Source organism: Salmo salar, chromosome 22 (genome assembly GCF_965601325.2).
Source record: "Salmo salar chromosome 22, fSalSal1, whole genome shotgun sequence".
NCBI classification, from domain to species: Eukaryota; Metazoa; Chordata; class Actinopteri; order Salmoniformes; family Salmonidae; genus Salmo; species Salmo salar.
The window spans coordinates 48,937,985-48,957,295 of NC_138312.1; the positions used below are offsets into that span (position 1 = coordinate 48,937,985).

Genomic DNA, 19,311 nt, shown 5'->3' on the forward strand with positions numbered 1-19,311 from the left:
CACAAATTAAATAATTAAAATTAGAAAACATTGGTAAAATATTATATTGTCATTTAAAGAATTATAGATTTACATCTTTTGAACGCAATCAACTTGCCAGATTTAAAAATAACCTTACTGGGAAATCACACTTTGCAATAATCTGAGCACTGTGCCCAGAAAAATACGCGTTGCGATACAGACTAGACGTCATGTTGGGGAGATCTAAAATCGAAAATACTATGTAAATAATCCATTACCTTTGATTCTCTTCATCAGATGTCACTTCCAGGTATCACAGGTCCATAACGAATGTAGTTTTGTTCAAAAAAGCTCATCATTTATGTCCAAAAATCTCCGTCTCGTTAGCACATGATGTAAGCCAGCCGGACTTCTCGTCATGAACGAGGGGAAAAAATATATTTCCGTTCGTTCAAACATGTCAAACGTTGTATAGCATAAATCATTAGGGCCTTTTTTAACCAGAACATGAATAATATTCAAGGTGGACGAATGCATAGTCTTTTATAACGTATTGGAACGAGGGTACCCAACATGAAGTAGCGCGCCAGGTGTCTAATGGGACATCACCGTTCCATGGCTCTTGTTCGGTCAGATCTCCCTCCAGAAGACTCAAAACACTTTGTAAAGGCTGGTGACATCTAGTGGAAGCAATAGGAAGTGCCAAAATATTCCTAAACCCCTGTGTTTTTCAATGGGATAGGTTTAAAGTCAATACAACACATCAGGTATCCACTTCCTGTCAGAAAATGTCTCAGGGTTTTGCCTGCCAAATGAGTTCTGTTATACTCACAGACACCATTCAAACAGTTTTGGAAACTTTAGAGTGTTTTCTATCCATATATAATAAGTATATGCATATTCTAGTTACTGGGTAGGATTAGTAACCAGATTAAATCGGGTACATTTTTTTTATCCAGACGTGCAAATGCTGCCCCCTAGACCCAACAGGTTAAGCAAGATGTTTCTACCAGATGGAACAGTACTTTTTACATGATGGAGAGCCTGCTGGAATATAAAGTGCTTGGCGTGTACGCAGATGGAGTTATCTGCAACAATCAGTACAAACCAGTGGACTCTCATTGAAAACATGAACACGCTCCATTCGAACAACTGACTCGAGAAATAAGCTCATCAACTGTGTCTGAAGCAGACGTGATACCCTCTGTCATGGCGCTGAAGCGTCTGATCAATAAAACTGCCGACACAGACCGTAGGGTTAACTTGCAAAAGTACTCTACTAGAGGCTGTGAACAAGCGATTTGATGACATTCTCTCTGACTCTCTACTGTGTTGCCACCATGCTAGGTACAAGGACCGCTACTTTGATGCAGACATGAAATCTGGTTTACGTGAAAACTTACACAGCTGGACAAGATGGAAACGGACACAGTGATGGTGCGCACCGAGGACCCACGACAGAAGAGGCCACAGACAGCTGAAACTTCACTGGTTGCCACGTTTAAAATCCTGGTTGAGAATGAAACGACTGAACAAATCAACTTCTTATGGCTCAAATCCCGTTAACGTGATCGATTTGACAACATCCGGTGAAATGGCAGAGCACCAAATTCAAATGAAATTACTATAAATATTAAACTTTCATGAAATCACACATGCAACCAAATTTATAGCTACACTTGTTAATCCAGCCAATGTGTCAGATTTCAAAAAGGCTTTACGGCGAAAGCAAGCCATGCGATTATCTGAGGATAGCACCCCACCAAACAAACACACAATCATAATTCAACCCGCCAGGCGCGACACAACTCAGAAATAAAGATATAATTCATGCCTTACCTTTGACGAGCTTCTTGTTGGCACTCCAATTTGTCCCATAAACATCACAAATGGTCCCATTGTTCGATTTATTCTGTCGTTATATATCCAAAATGTCCATTTATTTGGCACGTTTGATCCAGAAGAACACCGGTTCCAACTCGTGCAACATGACTACAAAATATCTCATGAGTTACCTGTTATCTTTGTCCAAACATTTCAAACAACTTTCCTAATACAACTTTAGGTATTTTTTTGCGTAAATAATCAATAAAATTTAAGATGGGATAAACTGTGTTCAATACCGGAGGAAAACAAAGTGGAGCGTGCTTTCAGGTCACGTGCCTCAACCACAACAGTACACTTCACTTGACCCTCGTTCTGAACAGGGCTACTTCTTCGTTACACAAAGGAAAAACATCAACCAATTTCTAAAGACTGATAACATCCAGTGGAAGCGATAGGAACTGCAAGCAACTGCCTTAGAATTCTAGATTCCCATTGAAAGCCCATTGAAAAGAGTGACTCAAAATAAATAAATAAATCCTGGATGGTTTGTCCTCGGGGTTTCGCCTGCCAAATAAGTTCTGTTATACTCAGACATCATTCAAACAATTTTAGAAACTTCAGTGTTTTCTGTCCAAATCTACTAATAATATGCATATCCTAGCTTCTGGGCCTGAGTAGCGGGCACTTTACTTTAAGCACACTTCATCTAGATGTGAAAATACCGCCCCCTAGCCTAGAGAAGTTAACAACAAAACCGCACAGCAAGTGAAAGAAATAGGTTTTGATTGTTTTACTGGTAATGGGGACATACGTAAATGGCAACTTTTTGGTCAGTGTGTTTCAACTATTTAACTGTACTAGAATGCTTAAGGCTGCTAACTTTATGTATCAGGTTTTTTGGCAAGGAAAATATCACTATCTGCCAAAAATGTCATATCGGTGCATCCCTAGTTGAGATGTCTTACATTTATTTGGGCTGCAGTCTGAGTTGCTGATTTGAGGCTGGTAACTAATGGACCTATCCTCTGCAGCAGAGGTAACTCTGGGTCTTTTCCTTTGGCGGTCCTCATGAGAGCCAGTTTCATCATAGCGCTTGATGGTTTTTGTGACTGCACATGAAGAAACTTTCAAAATCCGTATTGACTGACATTCATGTCTTAAAGTAATTATGGACTGTCATTTCTCTTTGCTTATTTGAGCTGTTCTTGCCAAAATATAGGGTTTTCTGTATACCACCCCTACCTTGTCACAACACAACTGATTGGCTCAAACGCATTAACCTCTATGGGCTAGTCCCACCTACTCAACAGCCAGTGTAATCCCGTGGCGCGTTATTCAAATTCCTCAAAAATGCAAAAACTTCAATTTTTCAAACATATGACTATTTTACACCATTTTAAAGACAAGACTCTCGGTAATCTAACCACACTGTCCGATTTCAAGAAGGCTTTACAACGAAAGCAAAACATTAGATTAAGTTAGCAGAGTACACAGCCAGAAATAGACACCCATTTTTCAAGCTAGCATATAATGTCACATAAACCCAAACCACAGCTAAATGTAGCCCTAACCTTTTGATCTTCATCAGATGACAACCCTAGGACATTATGTTATACAATACATGCATGTTTTGTTCAATCAAGTTCATATTTATATCAAAAACCAGCTTTTTACATTAGCATGTGACTGGCATGTGACTAGCATTCCCACCGAACACTGCCGGTGAATTTACTAAATTACTCACGGTAAACGTTCACAAAAAGAATAACAATTATTTAAAGAATTATAGATACAGAACTCCTCTATGCACTCTGTCCCATTTTAACCTCTCTGGGCTAGGCGGGACGAAATCGTCCCGCCTACGCAACAGCCAGTGTAATCCCGTGGCGCGATTTTCAAATACCTTAGAAATGCTATTACTTCAATTTCTCAAACATATGACTATTTTACACCATTTTAAAGACAAGACTCTCGTTAATCTAACCACACTGCCCGATTTCAAAAAGGCTTTACAACGAAAGCAAAAAATTAGATTGTCAGCAGAGTACCCAGCCAGAAATAATCACCCATTTTTCAAGCTAGCATATAATGTCACAAAAACCCAGAAGACAGCTAAATGCAGCACTAACCTTTGATCTTCATCAGATGACAACCCGAGGACATTGTTATACAATGCATGCATGTTTTGTTCAATCAAGTTCATATTTATATCAAAAACCAGCTTTTTTACATTAGCATGTGACGTTCAGAACTAGCATACTAGCAAACCTCCAGTGAATTTACTAAATTATTCACGATAAACGTTCACAAAAAACATTATTATTTTAAGAATTATAGATACAGAACTCCTCTATGCACTCGATATGTCCGATTTTAAAATAGCTTTTCGGTGAAAGCACATTTTGCAATAATCTGAGTAGATAGCCCAGCCATCACGGCTAGCCATTTAGACACCGACCAAGTTTAGCCCTGACCAAACTCCGATTTACTATTACAAAAGTTTGATTACCTTTGTTGTCTTCGTCAGAATGCACTCCCAGGACTGCTACTTCAATAACAAATGTTGGTTTGGTCCAAAATAATCCATCGTTCTATCCAAACAGCGGCGTTTTGTTCGTGCGTTCAAGACACTATCCGAAGTGTAAATAAGGGCCACGAGCATGGCGCAATTCGTGACAAATTTTCTAAATATTCCATTACCGTACTTCGAAGCATGTCAACCGCTGTTTAAAATCCATTTTTATGCCATTTTTCTCGTAAAAAAGCGATAATATTCCGACCGGGAATCTGCGTTTAGGTAAACAGAGGAAAGAAAACAAAGCATTCGGTCGACGCGGGCACGCACCTGAGTCTCACAGTACTGTAACCAGCCACTACCCAAACGCGCTACTTTTTTTCAGCCAGAGCCTGCAAAGCCACGATTCAGCTTTTTGCCGCCTTCTGAGAGCCCATGGGAGCCGTAGGAAGTGTCACGTAACAGCAGAGATCCTCTGTAATGGATAGAGATAATCAAGAAGGGGAAGAAATTGTCAGACAGGCCACTTCCTGCATGTAATCTTCTCAGGTTTTGGCCTGCCATTTGAGTTCTGTTATACTCACAGACACCATTCAAACAGTTTTAGAAACTTTGGAGTGTTTTCTATCCAAAGCCAATAATTAAATGCCAATTCTAGTTACTGGGCAGGAGTAGTAACCAGATTAAATCGGGTACGTTTTTTTATCCGGCCGTGTCAATACTGCCCCCTAGCCCTAACAGGTTAAGAATTAAAGAAATTCCAAAAATGTGCTTTTAACAAGGCGTACCTGTTAATTGAAATGCATTCCAGGTGACTACCTCATGAAGCTGGTTGAGAGAACGCTGAGTGTGCAAAGCTGTCATCAAGGCAAAGGGTGGCTACTTTGAATAATCTCATTAAATATATTTTGATTTTAACACGTTTTTGGTTACTATATGATTCCATATGTGTTATTTCATAGTTTTGATGTCTTCACTATTCTACAATGTAGAAAATAGTAAAAATAAAGAGAAACCCTTGAATGACTTCTTCCGACTGTTACCGTGTGTATGCCTTCCTTTCCTCTTCCGTCTGCACCGAACTAAAAAGACAGCATGGGTGAATATAATGTGTATTCCTTTTTTGCGATTTTGTTTCCTATACGAGTTAAAGGAGAGGAGCAGAGGTAGCCCCTTTTACACCCGAGACAACCCAAACAGTCAGTTTTAATACTGACATCTCACCCTCTTTTGTCCAGTCTCGCGGCGCAGAGAGAGCGAGCGATCGGTTGAGAATGAAGTATTCAGTGGTAAGGAGGATGACCCTCCCTCTCCCGGAGCTCGCCCTACTTCCGCCAACTCTTCCACATCTTCCTCCAAGGAGCCCCTCAAGGTGATGCCCGCACCACCACCCAAGGAGAATGCCTGGGCCAAGCGCCCTGCGGTGAGCGCAGGGTCCACCCCTGTCTCCCCCAGTGACGCGGCATGTCCCAAACTGAGGTTAGAACATGTTCTTATCCGTCTTGGATATTGTATAGCATCTGTGGATAACGGTGTGGCCAATTTGTCACATCATTACCAAAAGCCTGTATTGTAGTGACTGAGGGGGAAAAAATCCTTGGACTTTTTGCTTTGCAAGCGAGTTAGCTAAAGGTCTGAATGTCCGGTCTCTTTCAGCTCAAGTTCTGCAGATGAAAGAGGATCTGGAAGGGGTAAGGCACTCGGACTGCAAAGAACTTGTGCTTGTGTGTTTTTGTTAGTGGTTCATTGCAAATAAGCTGTAATGGAGACTTTGTCCTAATCTAATCCCAGAGTGGACCAACTAGGCCTTTCGGTCCTACTCTCAGATTAAGAGATTTTGCTCTGAAGTCAAGCGTGAGTGTTACTGACACTTTAGGGGTTTTATTCACCCCCTCGCTCTTGAATGACTGCTGGATTGTGATATCTAACATCACATTCTAAAAGGAAATGATTGATTGTTTCCACTTTCTCTGGGTTTGGTGATTTAGCTAAAGCAGGGGAGATTGGGTGGATTGGGACGAGGCCACAACTTGACTAACATGGATCAAAATAGTGTAGCACTGCCCAATTATGGTCCTGGATAATCTCTCCTGTTGGTTCTCTTGCCTGTTTCATTGGCTAGCTATCTCAGGACTCCATATTGCAACTGTAAAGCATTGGTCTGAAGGGTTGGCAAAAAGCAATATGGAAGATCCCAACTACCTTGCCCTCCAGTACTTCACAAAATTATTTCAAACTGATTGTGATGGGACATCAGAAGCAACTTTGAAGTATTGGAATCCAACTCTAATTTACTGAATTATCAGTTGGTATAAAACCCAGGAGAGAGGAGGCAGCAGGATCCAAACTGGGCAGCTCTGGTGTAAAGTTAGTGGGGAACCCTTGATCCTGTATGGGTGCAGTGTCTGATTCTTTCCCAGGGTTGTGCTCGGTAGGCACCAAACACCTCATGTTCAACCTTCAACACCCATTCCCATAAAATGTTTTGAAAGTTCTCGTTTGTGCCTCCTGAACATGACCCTGATGTTGTCAAGATCTTGACAGATTTTGCCATTAATATGTGGTTAGCTCCTGGGAAATGAGGTAAGATTATTCATTTTTTAATGGATATGGTTTATAAATCAGGTGAAGGTTGTCAGTCAGTAAAAGCAGCAGACCCTGCGGCCATTAAGGAAAATGGGTTCCCTAGGCCTGGGTTGTATTCAAGATCACAGAAGTTAGAAGTGTGAACCTCCCATTTGACAATACATGTTTTGCGTAACTGCAAATGTTACGATCTTGAATGCAACCCTGGGCCAGAGGCAGTGTGGAATGCAGCCTTAAGTGGAGTTCCAGCCACCCAAACCCCTCCATCCTCACTGTTTGGGCTCTCCCTTCCAGACGAGAATAAAGTGGACGGTGTGCGTCGGGACCGGGGCCCCCCACGGGGGAGAGGGGGGGCTGCGGGGCCTGGAGCAGGGCGGGGCCGAGGAGAAGGGGCCAACAGAGATCGACGAAGGGAGGAAGACAGGTCAGCCAAAAACGAGCGGCATTAGTGGAACAGGCAGGGAGGGTATTGCAGCCAGGGCACCTCTAAAGGCTGGTTTATGGTCGGTACGTCAACTGTTAAAAATTTAGAAAGTTAAAAGCAATGCAATTGCCACTATTGTTATTAGGTTAAGTGCTTGCTAGCCTAGTGGAAGTGCCTTCACTAGGGCCCAATACTCTCCTCAGTGAGGATATTACGGATGCAAGCTGTAATTTCTTGGCTCTCCCAAACGTGACGGCACAGCATTAGGACTCGCTTACCTCCACTACAAAAGCACAAAATGATAGTTTGGAGGATTTGAACATCATGTCACAAATGTTGACTGTATTATGTAAATATTGACCCAAAAAATTGATGCGACTACAGAACAGGGGTCTCTTACAGTAGCTCGCAGCCCACCTAATGAGTAGCTTGCCAAACAATTTTGAAAGTACATGCAATTTTCACGTGTTCCACTGCAAACTTTCATTAGCAAATCTCACAAGTGTTAGACACCCCAAGCTCCCAACTAGCCAAAACTATCTGCCAATTAATTTCCAGCAATATTGCCCCTGTCTGTGTGGTGCACACGTTTGTCACTCTGTGATATCTGCCTTGTGGGTTGACACATACTTTCTCAATTAAATGTTAGTAAGTACATTTATCTATTTATTTGCAAACGTTGTTATGACATGAGCAGCAGCAGAACAAAACCATCGCTAGACCGGCAAATTAGATGGCACATTACTCAGTCGCTAGATGTGCAATTAAAGGGGAATTGAACAAAAGAAAAATACAAAATCCGAGCTACATTTAAAAATAAATCTGATGTGATTAAAGCATGGACATGTACTCTGAACATCCAATTTTGTTGTTTCTCTATGAACAACAAATTGAGTGAAAATCCCCCCCAAAAATTGAAAACCAGAATTTGATCGAACTTAATTTGAGAATATTAAACAATTTAGGGGAAAATCACATTTTATGGGGCCCCCCTTAGAGTTGGTTAAAACAAACATTGTTTTACCAAGTATATTGGCAGAACTTAGTGTGCTACTTTCTCTTGTACACTAAGGACCTGGGGAGGAGTTGCAGGTGAGTTACAGGGGAGAGGAGAATGTGCCTATTTGAAAGCTACCTTGTGACTTTTTTTTAAGTAGCTCTCATGCTAGAAAAGGTTGGAGACCCCTGGCATAGAATTATTACCTGCTCCCAAAGGTTGTAGTTCCTTGTTATGATAACTGTAATAACTGAACTGATTAGTTTTAGGGAATAAAATAACTGTTTAGCTAGCTAATTCCATGACCCAAAATATCCCTGGTTAAAATACTGGCTGATATTTGCCTTAAAAAAAACAATTTGTGTCTTGCAGGCATGACCTAGATGTGGGTGTTTCTTGCATATGTCATCACACATTACATTTTCTTTTCGCAATAGTTCCTCTTTAAACTGGATGGAAGTGGTTTAGGTTGTGTATAGAACCATGTTTTTTTCACACCGATGTTAGGCAGTGATCCTCGATTCCTTTCCTTAACATAACACATTTTTTTATCAAGCCCCATACAATCACACCTGAGCTTGATCATTAGTTGAGTAGGCAAGCTTGTGTGGGGGTATACCAGAAATGTGTCATGTTTGGGGTAGCATACTTGAAGACCGGAGTAAACACTCCTATTGATGACTAACTGTTAACCAGCCTTTAGAGGTTATACGAGAGATTGTGAGGGTGTGAATACTATTAGTCTTCTAATCCACAGTTATGAGTGGATTATATTGGATCAATTTGACTGGGAATTATTTGGTGTTGAACGGTGTGCTAGTGCACTCACAGGCTCTGACCCTCAAGACTTAGCTGGACAGTGAAGTTTAACTTAGTGTTTATTCTGATTGTAGAAAGGATAACAGAAGAGACCGGGACTCAAGACCAGCACCAGAGCCAAAGAAATACGAAGAGTCCCCAACTCCCGTGAGTCCTGGTGTCACATCAAGTGCTCTTGACCCACCCCATTGTGGATTTGGATTTTCCTCAAACTCCCACACACTGTCGTTCAGTTTTCAAAACCTGAAACTCCCCCTGAACAATCTGGTCTTTCACTGAACCTGTCCCCCAAACTGTCTTCAGTCTTTTACCCCATAATCTTGTCACATTGGCTTCAATGTTATACTGAAACTGCCCATGGTACCATCCTTTTAGAGTATCCCTCAATGTCGGCAGCTTTTTCCTCAGTCTTTGTTTGTCTTTTTGGATTTTATTTCAAAATTCACACCAGGGAAAAACATGGGTCCCGCTTAATGAAAAGTTTACTGATATTTATATAAATAGTTATCCATACATATTATTGTGGGGGCGATAGGCATTGGTTAAAGCTCAATGTTATTAAAATCTCCCAACCATCATATATAAGCCAATCAACTTGATTGGCGATACACAACACACTCCCTGCCTCTCGTCCTGAGTCGTTCCAGCCTTTACCGAGAACCACATACTGGATGACTTTAACAGGGTCATTAGCAATTGACTGAGTATTTTCTGTGCATACCTAGCTCAAATTCTAGACATCGGATAAAAATGAGGTTATAGCGTCCATAAAGTGACAATTGGGATTGACTGTTAGTAGGTGAAACAGTTTAAATATCTAATTTCTCTCGTGCTCATTTCTGTCCATTTAAGAACCAATTATATGCTACCCTTTTTTTCTCTACCATAAGCCGCCACAATGTCATTTTAGAGAATTTGGCAGTTTGTCCAAATGGCCTCACAATCACAGACCATGTGTATGGCGTTGTGTGGGTTAGCGGTTTGCTGACGTCAACGTTGTGAACGGAGTGCTCTGTGGTTGTGGTTATGGTATGGGCAGACACAAACGAAGGACAACAAACACAATGGCAATTTGAATGCAGAGATACCGTGACGAGATCCACAATTCCTGGAAGCTAAAAATGTTCCAGTTCTTCCATAGCTTGCATACTCACCAGGCATGTCACCCATTGAGCATGTTTGGGCTGCTCTGGGATTAACGTGCACAACAACGTATTCCCGTTTCCACCAATATCCATAAACTTCCCACAGCCATTGAAGAGGAGTGGGACAACATTCCACAGGCCAAAATCAACAGCCTGATCAACTCTGTGTGAAGGAGATGTCACACCAGATACTGATTGGTTTTCTGATCAATGCCCCTACCTTTTTCATTTAAGGTACTGTATCTGTGACAAACGGATGCATATCTGTATTCCCAATCATGTGCAATCTATAGATTAGGTCCTAATGCATTAATTTGAATTGACTGATTTCCTTATGAACTAACCCAGTAAAATCTTTAAAATTGTTGCATGTTTGGTTTTATATTTTTGTTCAGTGCCTTTGCGAAGTATTCAGAACCCTTGAGTTTTTCTACATTTTGTTAAGTTATTCTAAAATTGATTACATTGTTTTTTTTCCCCCTCATAAATCTACACAGAATACCCCATAATGACAAAGCAAAAACAGGCTTTAAGAAATGTTTGCTCATATTTAATTTTATGTAAGTATTCGGGCTCTTTACTCAGTACTTTGTTGAAGCACCTTTGACAGCGACTACATCCTCGAGTCTTCTTGGGTATGACGCTACAAGCTTTGCACAATTGTATTTGGGAGTTTCTCCCATTCTTCTCTGCAGATCCTCTCAAGCTCTGTTGGGTGGATGGGGAGCGTTGCTGCACAGATATTTTCAGGTCTCCAGAGATGTTCCTTTGGGTTCAAGTCCAAGCTCTGGCTGGGCCTCAAGGACATTCAGAGACTTGTCCCGAAGCTACACTTGCGTTGTCTTGGTTGTGTGCTTAGTGCCTTGCAAAAGTATTCATCCCCCTTGGCGTTTTTCCTATTTTGTTGCATTACAACCTGTAATTGAAATTGATTTTTATTTGGATTATATGTAATGGACATACACAACACAGTCCAAGTTGGGGAGAAGAATGAAAAAGTGGTGCGTGCTTATGTATTCACCCCCTTTGCTATGAAGCCCCTAAATAAGATCTGGTGCAACCAATTTACCTTCAGAAGTCACATAGTTGGATTGCACACAGGTGGACTTTATTTAAGTGTCACATGATCTCAGTGTGTGTGTGTGTGTGTGTGTTCTGAAAGGCCCCAGGGTTTGCAACACCAAGGAGCTTTCCAAATAGGTCAGGGACAAAGTTGCGGAGAAGTACAGATCGGGGTTGGGTTATAAAAAATATCCAAAACTTTGAACATCCCACGGAGCCACCAAAAATCCATTATTAAAAATTGGAAAAACATGTCACCACAACCCTGCCAAGAGAAGGCTGCCCACCAAAACTCACAGACCAGGCAAGGAGGTCATTAATCAGAGGCAACAAAGTTAACCCTGAAGGAGCTGCAAAGCTTCACAGCAGAGATTGGAGTTTCTGTCCATAGGACCACTTTAAGCCATACACTCCACAGAGCTGGCCTTTACGGAAGAGTTGCCTGAAAAAAAGCCATTGCTTAAATATAAAAATAAGCGAACACGTTTTGCCAAAAGGCATGCGGGAGACTCCCCAAACATATGGAAGAAGGTACTCTGGTCAGATGAGACTAAAATTTAGCCATCAAGGAAAACGCTATGTCTGGCGCAAACCCAACACCTCATCACCCCTGAGAACATCATCCCCACAGTGAAGCATGGTGGTGGCAGCATCATGCTGTGGGGATGTTTTTCATTGGCAGGGACTGGGAAACTGGTCAGAATTGAAGGAATGATGCATAGCGCTAAATACAGGGAAATTACTGATGGAAACCTGTTTCAGTCTTCCAGAGATTTGAGACTGGGACGGAGGTTCACCTTCCAGCAGGACAATGACCCTAAGCATACTGCTAAAGCAACACTCGAGTGGTTTAAGGGAAAACATTTAAACGTCTTGGAATGGCTTAGTCAAAGCCCAGACCTCAATCCAATTGAGAATCTGTTGTATGACTTAAAGATTGCTGTACACCAGCGGAACCCATCGAACTTGAAGGAGCTGGAGCAGTTTTGCCTTGAAGAATGGGCAAAAATCCCAGTGGCTAGATGTGCCAAGCTTAGATGCATACCCCAAGAGACTTGCAGCTGTAATTGCTGCAAAAGGTAGCTCTACAAAGTATTAACTTTGGGGGGGTTGAATAGTTAGGCACACAAGTTTTCCGTTTTTTTTTTTTTTTGTCTTATTTCTTGTTTGTCTCACAATAGACAATATTTTGCATTTTCAAATTGGTAGGCATGTTGTGTAAATCAAATGATACCCCCCCCCCCCCCCCCCCAATTTTTTTAATTGTAATTCTGGTTGTAATGCAACCAAACAGGAAAAATGCCAAGGGGGGTGAATACTTTCGCAAGCCACTGTAGGGTCGTTGTCCGGTTGGAAGGTGAACCTTCTCTGAGGTCTGGAGCAGATTTTCATGACGGATCTCTGTATTTTTCTCTGTTTATCTTTGCCTCGGTCCTGGCTTGTCTCCTAATCCCTGCCGCTGAAAAATATCCCCACAGCATGATGCTGCCACCACCATGCTTCACCGTAGGGATGGTGCCAGGTTTCCTCCAGATTTTATGCTTGACATTCAGGCCAGAGTTTAATCTTGGTTTCATCAGACCAGAGAATCTGTTTCTCATTGTCAGAAAGTATTTAGGTGCCTTTTGGCAAACTCCAAGCAGGCTGTCATGTGCCTTTTTACTGAGTGGCTTCCGTCTGGCCACTCTACCAGAAATGCCTGATTTAGTGGAGTGCTGCGGAGATGGTTGTCCTTCTGGAAGGTTCTCCCATCTCCACAGAGTAACTCTAGAGCTCTGTCAGAATGACCATCGGGTTCTTGGTCACCTCCCTGACCAAGGCCCTTGTTCCCTGATTTGCTCAGTTTGGCCAAGCAGCCAGCTCTAGGAAGAGTCTTGGTGGTTCCAACCTATTTAAGAATGGAGGCCATTGTGTTATTGGACCTTCAATGCTGCAGAAATGTTTTGGTACCCTTCCCCAGATCTGTGCCTCAACACAATCCTGTCTCGGAGTTCTACGGACAATTCCATCGACCTCATGGCTTGGTTTTTGCTCTGACATGCACTGTCAACTGTGGGACCTTTATATAGACAGGTGTGTGCCTTTCCAAATCCATGTCCAATCAATTGAAATGACCACAGGTGGACTCCAATCAAGTTGTGGAACCATCTCAAGGACGATAAATGGAAACAGGATGCACCTGAACTCAATTTCGAGTCTCATAGCGCAAGGTCTGAATTCTAATTTAAGGTATTGTTTTTTTATTAATTTGGCAAAATTACTAAATCTCTTCACTTCGTCATAATGGAGTATTGTGTGTAGATTGCTGAGGATTTATTTTATTTAATCCATTTTAGAATGAAGCTGTAACATAACAAAATGTGGAATGTCAATGGGTCTGAATACTTTCCGAAGGCACTGTAAATCAGAGCACAAACAAGATGGCAAACGTCCTTTGCTGCTATTACAGCCAGTTAGCTAGCCAGTAGCTATAAGCCAACAAGACTGTACCAATGTTGACTTCAAATTCAGTAGCTACTTTCCATAAAGCATAGCTAACTAAGTAAAGTGCATAGTCAACACCAAACTTTGATAAACTGCCATGCTGCTAACTTATAATACATTCAATGGGCATGCTCATCTACTAACTCCGGCATGATAGTCAAGCTGGCTAGATGCCTACGTGTGCAGCCAGATTGTCAGGTTCAGCAGAAACACTGCTTGCGAGCCTACATTTCCTCAACCAAGATAAGCCAATAACACAAACTAGCTGATTTTAAAACGAATGGTCTTGCGAAGAAACGGTTAGCTATGTTGAATCTAAACCCGGCCAATGCACATGCAAGTAGCCCATTGGCTGTGCATTGCTGTGAGTGTACACATGCTAGCTACTTAATTAGCTAGATCAACACCGACACGTTGCTGCTCTAGCATCCAGGACAAATTCCAGCCCTTAACTTATGATGCGTTAATTCAGTACACACTCTTTCCATGCAATTTTCTTAGGACAAACTTTGATTCAAACGGTATTAACCGATTTTATTTAACTAGGCATGTCAGTTAAGAACAAATTATTTATGATGATGGCCAAACCCTAACCCGGACGACACTGGGCCAATTGTGCCGCTGCCCTATGGGACTCCCAATCACGGCTAGTTCTGATACAACCTGAAATTAAACTAGGGTCTGTGGTGACTCCTCTAACCACTCGGGAGTCCAATCAACCTTGTCAAGTTACAGTTCAGTGTGCCCCCAGAAATCTGAACCCAGTACGAATTACATTTTCAGACAAAGTTTAAAATATGTATTTTCCTGAAGTTACAAAAGCTTATTTTCCGGATGTTGAAATCAGGTATATTTTTGTTTCTGAATAAATATTTGAAATACTAATACCAACTTTTTTTGCTCTACTGCAGGGGTTTTCAAACCTCTCCTCGGGGAACCCCAGACATTTCACAATTTTTCTTTAGCTCTGATATAGTCATTCAAGAGGTTGAGAATTAGTTGACTCAGGAGTGCTAGCTCTGGAATAGATCAATTACATGGAACGGCCTGCGATCCCCATGGAGAAGTTTGATTACCTGTACTGTGCTTACCAGACCAAATTTGAAACAATCATTAGACGTCTATGATTGGTTCAGATTTGGTACAGAACTAAAATCAACATCCGTGGACGAGATTCCCTAAATACGCTGCTTCGATACAGCTAAGACCTTTTTTTTAATTAATTTTTTTAACTTACGCAGTAGGTTAGGAGAATTTGCTTAAGGTTAGGGAAAGAGTTGGCTAAAATGCTCTCCCTAACCTGTTGCAAAAATGTACTTGTATCGAAGTGTTTTTTTTTGGGGGGGGGGAATCAAGGCCGGTCCGGACCGCACCAAAAATTGACATCCGGGCAGGACTTAAAAAGACAGCCAAAAGACGTTGGTGTAGGTCCCCTTAGTGGGAAGTAGCCATCAACAAGTAAACAAAACTTTCCAATTGCACTCAGCCAAATGATTAAGTTACTTTGAGTCACTTACAGGAACTGGTATGTGCTTAAGGTAAAGCAGCTGTTGATATTCACCTCCCCTCTTTAAAGATAGACTCCATGTTTTGCATGAATGCATATAGCCATGTCTGAAGTAATAGCCAGGGCCCAGTTTCCTGATAGCGATGGAACTCTAGTGTTTTTTTTAACGATGCATCGTTAATATAACTTTCGAAGAACTAATATTTCCCAAAACGCCACGTAGGGAGAACTTTCAATAAGTGTGTCGTTAGAGCATGTGTCGATACTGATAGATCGAAAGAAAGGTCGTGCTGCTCTCGGCTTAGCGTTCTCTATTCAAATCTTAACTTAAAATTAGATACTATGGCTGCAAATATTGAGGTGGCTCACACGGAACCCAAACTGGCTGTGCGTGTGCGCCATCATGCATACATTTATTTTGTCCCCCACACCAAACACGATCACGACACGCAGGTTAAAATATCAAAACAAACTCTGAAACAATTACATTAATTTGGGGACAGGTCATTAAACATTTAGCTAGCTAGCTTGCACTTGCTATCTAATTTGTCCTATTTAGCTAGCTAGCTTGCTGTTGCTAGCTAATTTGTCTTGGGATATAAACATTGAGTTATTTTACCTGAAATGCAGAAGGTCCTCTACTCCGACAATTAATCCACACGTAAAACGGTCAACCGAATTGTTTTTAGTCATCTCTCCTCCTTCGAGGATTTTTCTTCTTTGAACTTTATGGTGAGTGGCATCTAAACTTTCATAGTATTACCACGACGACCGACAACACAGTTTATTTCAATCACCCACGTGGGTATCTGCTTCTATAAACCAATGAGAAGATGGGAGAGGCAGGACTTGCAGCACGATCTGCGTCACAAATAGAACTGACTTCTATTTTAGCCCTTGGCAACGCAGATGCTCGCAAGGCAGTGGGTGCAATAATTGAATAAATGTATTTTGCAACGCACACGACGTGAGCGGTGTAGTCAGGGTGTTATTATAATGCTTAGGCTATGCATTAAATATGTCACATTGCGCACATGTTAGTCCTATACCATGGAATTGAGGCAAAAATTCTAGCCTACAATTAGCAAAATGGAACTCAACTGATTGAACATGAAAATGAGTTAATTGATTGAATAATACAGGCCTATTGTATTTGTCTTCAATGCAGTTATCTCGGTTTTCATTTGAAGCATCTTTTTACCCTTTGCTTGTTTATAACAATTGCAAAGGCATTAGCAACTTGGTATTGTAGTCAACTTCGTTCTGAAGTTATCGGTGGTCACAGAGACAATCTTGATTCTTTGTTTATTGGGGAAATGATGTATGAAGTGACACGGAAGGGCAAAAAAACATTGAACGACCCAGTTAGCTGTTCTACGAGTGCTCTGAGGTAAATTAGTGTTTTAACCTCTATGGGCTAGTCCCACCTACTCAACAGCCAGTGTAATCCCGTGGCGTGTTATTCAAATACCTTAGAAATGCAAAACCTTAAATTTTTCAAAAATATGACTATTTTACACCATTTTAAAGACAAGACTCTCGTTAATCTAACCACACTGTCCGATTTCAAAAAGGCTTTACAACGAAAGCAAAACATTTAGATTATGTCAGCAGAGTACCCAGCCAGAAATAATCAGACACCCATTTTTCAAGCTAGCATATAATGTCACATAAACCCAAACCACAGCTAAATGTAGCACTAACCTTTGATCTTCATCAGATGACAACCCTAGGACATTATGTTATACAATACATGCATGTTTTGTTCAATCAAGTTCATATTTATATAAAAAAACAGCTTTTTACATTAGCATGTGACTAGCATTCCCACCGAACACTGCCGGTGAATTTACAAAATTACTCACGATAAACGTTAACAAAAAGCATAATTATTTTAAGAATTATAGATACAGAACTCCTCTTTCACTCGATATGTCCGATTTTAAAATAGCTTTTCGGTGAAAGCACATTTTGCAATATTCTCAGTAGATAGCCCGGCATCACAGGGCTAGCTATTTAGACACCCAGCAAGTTTAGCATTCACCAAAGTCAGATTTACTATAAGAAAAATGTTATTACCTTTGCTGTCTTCGTCAGAATGCACTCCCAGGACTTCTACTTCAATAACAAATGTTGGTTTGGTCCAAAATAATCCATCGTTATATCCAAACAGCGGCGTTTTGTTCGTGCGTTCAAGACACTATCCGAAAGGGTAAATAAGGGTGGCGAACATGGCGCAATTCGTGACAAAAAAAATCTAAATATTCCATTACCGTACTTCGAAGCATTTCAACCGCTGTTTAAAATCCATTTTTATGCCATTTTTCTCATAAAAAAGCGATAATATTCCGACCGGGAATCTGCGTTTAGGTAAACAGACAAAAGAAAAGAAAGCATTCGGTCGACTCGGGCACGCGCCTAAGCCCATAGTACTCTGAGCGGCCACTTGCCAAAAGCGATAGTGTTTCAGCCAGAGCCTGCCTCGATATAGTTCAGCTTTTTCCCGGGCTCTGAGAGCCTATGGGAGCCGTAGGAAGTGTCACATTATTGCAAAGATCCTCAGTCTTCAATAAAAAGAGCCAAGATGAAACACTACTTCTCAGACAGGCCACTTCCTGCATGGAATCTTCTCAGGTTTTGGCCTGCCATATGAGTTCTGTTATACTCAGACACCATTCAAACAGTTTTAGAAACTTTAGGGTGTTTTCTATCCAAAGCCAATAATTATATGCATATGTTATCGTGTGTGTATGCATGTGTTTGTTGTTTCGCAGTCCCTGGTTCCATAAGGTGTTTTTTTTTTTAAACTGCTTTCATCAGTTTCTTGATGTGGAATAGAGTTCCATGTAGTCATGGCTCTACGTAGTACTGTGCGCCTCCCGTAATTTGTTCTGGACTTGGCAATTGTGAAGAGACGTCTTGGGGAGTATGCATGGGTGCCCGTGCTCTGCACCAGTAGTTCAAACAGACAGCTCGGCGTATTCAACATGTCAATACCTCCATATAAATAAAAGTAGTGATGAAGTCAATCTCTCCTCCACTTTGAGCCAGGAGAGATTGACTAACTTATTCCTTGCCACTCACTCTGAAACTAACTTTTCCATCCAAGTTGTCAGACCCCAGTGGCTTGTCATGTTGATAGACATGCTCACTTTACAGAATTCAAAATTATAATGCTTGTCTTTCATAATTTGGTCAGATAAACTTGGATGTGTTAGTGTTTGTTTCTGGCATGTCATGCCTAAGTTTGCAAATCTTGCCAATGAAAAAATAAAGTAGTTAGCTTATTCATCACAAAACCAACTGATATTTCCATCTGTTCAATGAATGATGGAGCTGAGTTCTTCCCCCCCCCCCCCCAAGATTTCTTTTAATTTCAAGAACTTTGAAAGTTTCTTCAAGTGCAGTCTCAGAGACCAGCAAGCCCTCTGAATCTGGCTCTCATGAGTAACTGCACCTCAGATTGCAACCCAAATAAATAGTAGCAGACACCATCTCAACATCAACTGTTCGGAGGAGACTGTGAATCAGGCCTTCATGGTCGAATTGCAGCGAAGACTTGCGTGGGCCAAGAAACACGAGAAATGTAAATTAGACCGGTGGAAGTCTGTCCTTTGGTCTGAGTAGTTAAAATTTGAGATTTTTGGTTCCAACCGCCGTATCTTTTTGAGACACCGAGTAGGTGAACGGATGATCTCCGCATGTGGTTCAGACTATGAAGCCTGGAGGAGGAAGTTTGATGGCGTAGGGGTGTTTCGCTGGTTACACTGTCAGATTTGATTCATAATTCAATGCACACTTAACCAGCATAGTTACCACATTATTCTGCAGCGATACACCATCCCACCTGGTGTGCACTTAGTGGGACTGTTATTTGTTTTTCAACAGGACAATGACCCAACACACCTCCAGGCTGTCTAAGGGCTGTTTGACCAAGGAGTGCGATGGAGTGCTGTATCAGATGTCCTGGTCTCCACAATCGCC

The 19,311-nt window shown here is 41.4% G+C and overlaps 1 protein-coding gene across 9 annotated transcripts in view; it reads left to right on the forward strand.

Moving 5' to 3' along the window:
- The window catches only part of LOC100380867 (eukaryotic translation initiation factor 4B), a 44,298-nt gene that overhangs the window by 21,868 nt on the left and 3,119 nt on the right, over positions 1–19,311 (forward strand). For 4 of the 9 annotated variants that reach the window (XM_014167976.3, XM_014167977.3, XM_014167978.3 and 1 more), the window contains exons 11-14: positions 5,542–5,782; positions 5,960–5,994; positions 7,184–7,313; positions 9,204–9,276. In XM_014167976.3, the coding sequence (XP_014023451.1) occupies positions 5,542–5,782; positions 5,960–5,994; positions 7,184–7,313; positions 9,204–9,276 (479 nt within the window). The remainder of the gene's footprint in view (positions 1–5,541; positions 5,783–5,959; positions 5,995–7,183; positions 7,314–9,203; positions 9,277–19,311) is intronic. The other 5 variants (XM_014167979.3, XM_014167981.3, XM_014167983.3 and 2 more) reach the window with 5 other exon arrangements.